General features: G+C 37.6%; 1 protein-coding gene across 2 annotated transcripts in view; it reads right to left on the bottom strand.

Moving 5' to 3' along the window:
- Nucleotides 1-3,093: 3,093 nt before the first annotated feature.
- LOC145356830 (lamina-associated polypeptide 2, isoforms beta/delta/epsilon/gamma-like) overlaps nucleotides 3,094-7,637 on the bottom strand; it is a 47,940-nt gene continuing 43,396 nt past the window's right edge. For both annotated transcript variants that reach the window (XM_080209743.1, XM_080209742.1), the window contains exons 6-7: nucleotides 5,527-5,594; nucleotides 3,094-5,406 (exon numbers count right to left, since the gene is read on the bottom strand). In XM_080209743.1, the coding sequence (XP_080065869.1) occupies nucleotides 5,058-5,406; nucleotides 5,527-5,594 (417 nt within the window). In that variant the 3' untranslated portion in view covers nucleotides 3,094-5,057. The remainder of the gene's footprint in view (nucleotides 5,407-5,526; nucleotides 5,595-7,637) is intronic.

The raw sequence follows: 7,637 nt of genomic DNA, 5'->3' as shown, positions 1-7,637 counted from the left end.
TTGCTTAACTCAAAATAGTGTGGGAGTCAACTACACTGCCTTTAAGTCAGGACGAAACATTTTTGCAAGTCAGAATTTGAATTTGAAAATACTATTAAACCTGACTCCGAACTTACCTTCAACTATAGCACATATGAATTTTTGTTCTTTTTCTTTGTTTGGTCTATACCATTCCTTGATTCAGTGCAGCAAGTGTGATTCAGTACGCGACACATTGAATGATTCAGGATTAAAATGTTAGATTACTGAAAAAGATAAACATTTAGCAAATAGCAGGCCCAGTTGCAAGTTCTTTCCACAAAACATACTTCCACCTCACAGCTTGCCAATTTTACAGTTTACTGATGAATTAAATATACTCTGCCTCATGACTGCTAGATTATAGACCTGCTAGTTCAATTTATTTTTCAGAGTAAGTTTGCATAATCACAGAACGCAATAGTTTATGGCTGTTGATTCACCTGAAACGGTAACATCCTTAATTTGATCTCTGTCCTGTGGAGATTTAGCTAACTTGTGCCTTGGAAAGAGTGTGGCTTGGAAGGAGAACAATGAAGCTTCCAAGATCATGCAAGCAGAAGATTGGAAATGCAACAGCAGGAAGCAGAAAAAAAAGGGATAGTACCAGTAGTATCCACAATTTCATTCCAAGTCAAAAGCCCACATAAACCAAGTTTGTCTTACTCAACGAACAAGTGTGTGCAACACAGCAAAGGCCAAGTTTGGGCAGAAGCATGGGATTCCTGGCATTCATTCTCCATGACCACAGACATTAAAAGAAACGGTCACTTGGAAAACACGAAAAGGCCACTGTTGTTTAAATCACAAATTTAGAAACACAATCATGTTTTGATTGTGAAAAGATGGACAGTTAAGATGCGACAGTGGAACTAAGACCTTCCGCTTGCGTGGTTTTGTTAGAAGACAACTCACATAACATGAGCAGTCTGGATAACCTAATCCTCCCTGTCTCGTTATACATACAAACATATATGCATAAAAAAATGAAGGCACACTTTAAATGTACAAAACTTTATTTAAATGTGGATAAGGAATTTTAATAAATAAGGCACAGTTAAGACAAGAGCTAGCATTTAAAGCATTTCAAAACACAGCACTTCATATAGAAACATCACCAAATGAGAAGGTATTTCACCAGGACCTAATTGTGAGCTTTGAAAGGAGATTAGCAAAACAGCTTCAATAGCAAATACACCCACTGAGCTACATTTAGAACAAGTCCACAAAGGTTTGTTTTCCCAATTATCCATCGGAACGAAAAGTAGGCGTCTTTTAGCTGCTGAAAGCAGTTTGGAAACCAGGAACAACTGCAGGAAATACTCAAAACAGGAAAAGTTTGTGTTTGGTAACAATTCTCCATTTTGGATGTAGACCAAACATGCTCAATGTGTCCAAAAAGCACACTTCAGAGTAGCAAGAATTAATCATTGCAACATTTTTTAAAAAATTTCTAGAATGCAAATCTGCATATTAAAGAGTGGAGGAGATACTTTCAAATCTGCAATTCACTGAAAAAAAAAATCAATTCTTATCTTAGTTTTACTCAAAGGCTACAGATGAAGATTTTTTTAAAAAAGTTGCAAACTTGCAACCATTTGGAGATTTTTCACTTCCGTAATTACATTCGTGCTGCGGGCTACAACAAAGTGTAGCCCAGTCTGCGCTCAGAATTTGGAATCTGTCTGCTCAACAAGCTGTGTAGTAAAGATCTTGCGGTCTTAATACTATTTAACGGAGTAGAGCTTGTTGGTGTGACACTGTGCGTCTAATTACATTAACTGTCGAGTTTCACCGATTAAACTAAAGACAAGTGATTTCTGCCAGAACTGTGTCTTTCACCAGTTGAGGATAGAATTGAAAACTGCACAAATTCTTACTGAGATTCAAAATCATTGAAAATTTATTCTTCCTTCTCCCCACTGCCCCAGAATAAAACAAAATATATAATATAAAATAATCATAGCGGCGTATCTTAACACAATGAGAAACTGAAACAGACCTGGATGGTTAACAAAGAAAATTCTGCTGCAATGAATCATATTTGCAGGAGTCAAAAAGTGTTTTTCCTCACTGGATCAGCTAATCTTTATCTAAATACACAAAGATAAAATGCTTTTACAATGAAGACTGAGCAGGGCTCATTGCAAAAAGAATGCCTACATTTATACACAGTAAAATCACGAAAAGGTATCAACAGGAGAACAGTATTTGTAATTCAAATATCCAGAGACTGAAGCTGCTGCTTACTCTAGATATAAAGCATTGTGCATTAGTAGGTGCAGTGTCCCAGTAGCATGGTTAATATTGATTTGGCATAAAGGTAAAACTTTTTGGTGCTACTCCCAGCAAAACATTTGTCTTTGGAGAAAGGAATACCAGAATATTAATGTCTTAAAAGATAATTTACAGGAAGCAAAGTTGTGTTCCAGTTAACTTTAAAAGGTAGATGTTCAGAAACTCAGGATGTTACTTTGGAACTCTGCTCTACTGTGCACGCTACAGCCTCGCTACAGATGTGGATGCAAGGAGCTATCGTAATTATGAAGATTATAGGTTATTTTGGAGTTGGAAGATCACCATGACTTGTGCTGGTTAAGTTTATCCATCTGTTACAGTAAATCGCACCCTCTAAAAAAGTTTAGCTGAAATGCTTACATTACAAAAGAGGGATAGTTATTTAAAAACTCAAAAATGCACAACAGAAATTTAATGGGTTTTAAAGTACATGTTTACTAAAACAGATCATGTAAACACTGCTTTCAAGAATTCCTCTCTGATTCTTCACAAGTTTATACTTTTAGCTTTTTAAAGAACAGGAACTGGCAGCATGTTGCCTTTGCAAGGTCATGAAAATATGGAGTATTAATAATAAATGCAGATTTTATTTAGTTAAAGAGGCCCATTTGTTTTGGTGGTCTATACAAGTTCCCATGCAATATAAAGAGAAGCAGAACAAATAAAATCCAAAACCATACAAGGTGTTCTCAACGTTCAGGGTACTCAGCTATATGTAACATTTGCGGGGGCGGGAGGAATACAAAACATTGGGGTTTTTTTTAACCCCGCCCCCCTCCCCCCCACCACCACCATATGTTGTAATAAAACTCCAATGATAAACATTCCAAAGATCTAGCTCACACTTTGCAGAGTCTCATGTCAGAGGAAAGCTTACAAGGAAATTGGTAGCAACAAACTGAGCCCATCAAGAAGACTGTTAAATTTCTGCTTTTCTTGATCCAACCTCCACACTAGAAGCAGAGTCTCTGAAAAAATTGTTGATAATATTTGAAATTCAAACTTAAAGCAGGGAGATATAGGTAAGCTAATAACATGAAAGATGTCCATTAATAAGACATGTGACATAGCATTACAAGAATTACAGCAATTCTTTTTCTAAAATAAAAACAAACACGAGTTTCTAAAATGTACAAAACTATTGGAGGCTGGACACTTGTCAATCTAACCAACATCCAAAAACCACATTTTAACTGGAAGAGCTTGACCGATGCATTTGTTGGTCATTTTTCTCTCCACATTCCTTGCTAGGTAGGAATGCTGCTTGGGCATCTACTGCTATGTAATCTGCTACTACAAAGGGGCAAGAACACACCTTGGGTAATTTGACCAGTTGGTTCCCTCTCTCAGAGGCAAAGAAGTTCCTACCTCATTGCTCTGGTACAATTAATACATCAATTATCAAACACACTGCATTAACATCCTTCCTGTACATTTCATCTATCTCAATAATGATCAATCCAAATATTGCAGGTTTTGAAACAATTTATAATGATCCTATTACACCAATCACGGATTTGATCATTGTCTTGACATGTATATGTAAACAATAAGGAACAGAGCAGTGGAAAGGAAGACCAAGATTTACAGCCTGAGAAATTATGACATTTTTTTCTTTACTAATTACGCACTGACAATAGCAACATATGGAAAAACTGCAAAATGAAAGCAAAATACTGAACTGGGATTGTACCACTCTTAAAAAAAACTGCAGCAATCGGATGATGGTTTGATGTGCCCAATAATATTAGATTAATGAAGAATATATACACTTCTGAATGCAAAGAATTTGAATTAAACCATGCAATAAATGCAACAAAATAGATGTGCGAATGATTATGAATAAAATTTAAGAAAATGGAATCTTTCAATAGTTTTGATGTTTATTTAATTGGGAGGGCTGACTTCCAAGATATATCAAAATGAACCTGGTTAAGATAATTCGACCCATAAATCTGACAACTTGGAACAATTTTCTGATTAAAAAAACAAAAACACTTTTGAAAGATTATTCTGAAGTTTCAATTATAACTTAACTCAGAACATTAAAAAAATCACTACAGATTTGAGTACATAATAAGCCAGTATTAACAGTAAGTTATATGTATCGTTGTCCCTATATATGACAGCACTGAAAAGCTTAACACTTGCAAAATCCATTTTTTTTTTAAAAAAAGCTATTCTAACCTCAAGATTTTCCCTCTGTCCAATATTAAAATGACCAAGACACCATGTTAGAAATTTGCAGTAATGTGTACATACTAAATGTCAGTGTGTAAATTTTATTTCATTATTGTGGGACTGGCACTACTAAAGAGTAAAATTACTAAAGAATGAAATTAGAAGGTCTGTTAGGGGTGGAGTGTTGACATTGTAACTTAGCCTACAATTTAAGACCGGTCAATAAGAAGATTAGGGCTATGGTGTCCTGTGAATCAGATGGTATTGAGACAGAAGTTGCACAACATATACATCTAAACCACCATTTTATCATTTTTCTTTCCAATTCAGTTTGAATAATTAGACAACAGCTTTCCGTACATTACAAATTTAACAGCCACTTCATGGTTTGAATCGGTGGTGGAAGAAAAGTTTTATTTTTTTTTAGACAGCAACTGGCATGTCTGGATATTACAATTTAACCCAAAATTTGGTTTAAAGCAGTGAAGTTCAACAATGCTTAACTACTTTAATACTTTAACCACTCAATTCTTAGACCATTGCTGTTTTGACATGTACACCTACTCTGGAGCCACCTGTGGATCTACGTCTGGTGTGGTTAGAGTATCCAGCTGCTCTGGCTGAGATGCTGCTTGGCTGTCTGATTTCTCCAGGAAGTATGCAAAAGGATTTTCTTGATTGCTTTCCATGGCTTGATAGACCAGGAAGAGGAGAAACACCACAAAGATGAACAGCAGGATCTGTAGCCATATCGGTACAAGACGTTGTGATGGCTTGTTCTCCTTTGTAACCAAATAGGTTTTTCTTTCTTTATAGTTCTGTCTCTCTGTGGCCCGTGTCAGCAGGTCATCAAAGTTGTACTGAATTGGTCGACCCGCTGCTCCTTTGATTGGTCGCCGCCGTGTTGCACTGTGCAGAGAAACAAAACATACACGTAGATTTACCAGTAGAGTTCTTTGCTCCTCACCTTATCCCTCCCAAACTATTGATATTTGAGATCTTTAGGCTTAACTAAGGATATGTCCTTACTTGATTCCTGATGGAGAATTCATTTCATCTGGAAACATCTGGGTCAACACATCTCCCATCTCCTTTGGCTGCAATTAAAAGATAAATTATTTCTAAAAATTACTTTAATCCTTGTGATGTGCTAGCTAAGTATAACTAGCTGAACTACAAATATTAAAATGTGTTCTGCCCTTTTCCCCCAGCCACATTCAGATGTCTGCAAAAAGAAATAATCACTTCACATCTAATGTGTAGATAAGAACTTGTATGATGGCTCCCTGAGGCACAGCTGAATAACAAATACCAACATTGCAGCAATAATTTCCTTTCATGAATGACTACAGTTTATTTAAACCAAATACCAAAACTCCAACAACACACTGAAAATACACAACGCTGACTAGACTGAAGCTTTAATTATTTTATAATAAACAAACTCTGACAGCCCTGCCAATTGTTTTTCCCTCCCTTGTAGGTACAGACTCATCCAAAGCCACTGATTGACAAATAGAGTCAGAGGTTTACAACATGGAAACAGGCCCTTTGGCCCAACTTGTCCATGCCACCTTTTTTTTAAAGCCCCTAAGCTAATCCCAATTGCCCGCATTTAACCCATATCCCTCTATATCCAACTTACTCATGTAACTGTCTAAATGCTTTTTAAAAAGACAACATTATACCCGCCTCCACTACTACCTCTGGCAGCTTGTTCCAGACACTCAACACCCACTGTGTGAAAAGATTGCCCCTCTGGACACTTCTGTATCTCTCCCCTCTCACCTTAAAACTTTGCCCTCTAGTTTTAGACTCCCCTACCTTTGGGAAAGGATATTGACTATCAAGCTGATCTGTGCCCCTCTTATTTTGTAGACCTCTATAAAAGATCAGCCCTCAGCCTTCTACACTCCAGAGAAAAAAGTCCCAATCTATCTAGCCTTTCCTTATAACTCAAACCATCAAGTCCGGGTAGCATCCTAGTAACTCTTTTTTGCACTGTTTCTTGTTTAACAATATCCTTTCTATAATAGGGTGACCAGGACTGTACACAGTATTCCAAGTGTAATCTTACCAATGTCTTGTACAAGTTTAACAATATGTCCCAACTCCTGTATTCAATGTTCTGACCGATGAAACCAAGCATGCTGAATGCCTTCTTCAGTACTCTGTCCACCTGTGACTCCACTTTCAAGGAGCTATGAATGTGTATCCCTAGATCTCTCTGTTCTGTAATTCTCCCCAATGCCCTACCATTAACTGAGTAAGTCCTGTCCTGGTTCAATCTACCAAAATGCATCACCTTGTGTTTCTTTAAAATTAAACTCCATCTTCCATTTGTCAGCCCACTGGCCCAAACGATCAAGATCCTGTTGCAATCGGAGATGACTTTTTTCACTGTCCACAATGCCACCAATCTTGGTATCACCTGCAAATGTAACTATGCCTCCTATATTCTCAGCCAAATCATCAATATAAGTGACAAAGTGGACCCAGCACTGATCCCTGAGGCACATCACTGGTCACAGGCCTCCAGTTTGAAAAGCAACTCTCTACAACCACCCTCTGGCTTCTGGCAAGAAGCCAATTTTGATACCTCACCCTGGATCCCATGAGATTTAACATTATGCAACAATCTACCATGCGGTACCTTAGCAAAGGCCTTGCTAAAGTCCACGCAGACAACATTAACTGCACTGCCTTCATCTACCTTCTTGGTTACCCCTTCGAAAAACTCAATCAAATTTGTGGGACATGATTTTCCACTCACAAAGCCATGCTGACTGTCCCTAATCAGTCCTTGCCTCTCAAATGCCTGAAGATCTTGTCTCTCAATATACCTTCCAAAAACTTACTTATCACAGATGTGAGGTCCACTGGCCTATAGTTCCCAGGCTTTTTCCTTCAGCCTTTTTTAAACAAAGGCACAACATTTGCCACTCTCCAACCTTCAGGCACCTCACCCGTGACTATTGATGATTCAAATATCTCGGTTAGGGGACATGCAATTTCCTCCCTAGCCTTCCACAATTGCATGACAGTTCTTCTTAAGAGGCTGGATGTACCAATGACCAAGCCAATTCCATTGTTTAGATTTTCTCTCCATCAATTCCCCAGCCAATTCCACTCAACTGGCA

The sequence above is a fragment of the Carcharhinus amblyrhynchos genome, chromosome 22 (genome assembly GCF_965287045.1).
Source record: "Carcharhinus amblyrhynchos chromosome 22, sCarAmb.v2.hapA, whole genome shotgun sequence".
NCBI classification, from domain to species: Eukaryota; Metazoa; Chordata; class Chondrichthyes; order Carcharhiniformes; family Carcharhinidae; genus Carcharhinus; species Carcharhinus amblyrhynchos.
The sequence above is the reverse complement of the archived record's forward strand: the minus strand, read 5'-3'. Positions and strand labels throughout refer to the sequence as shown.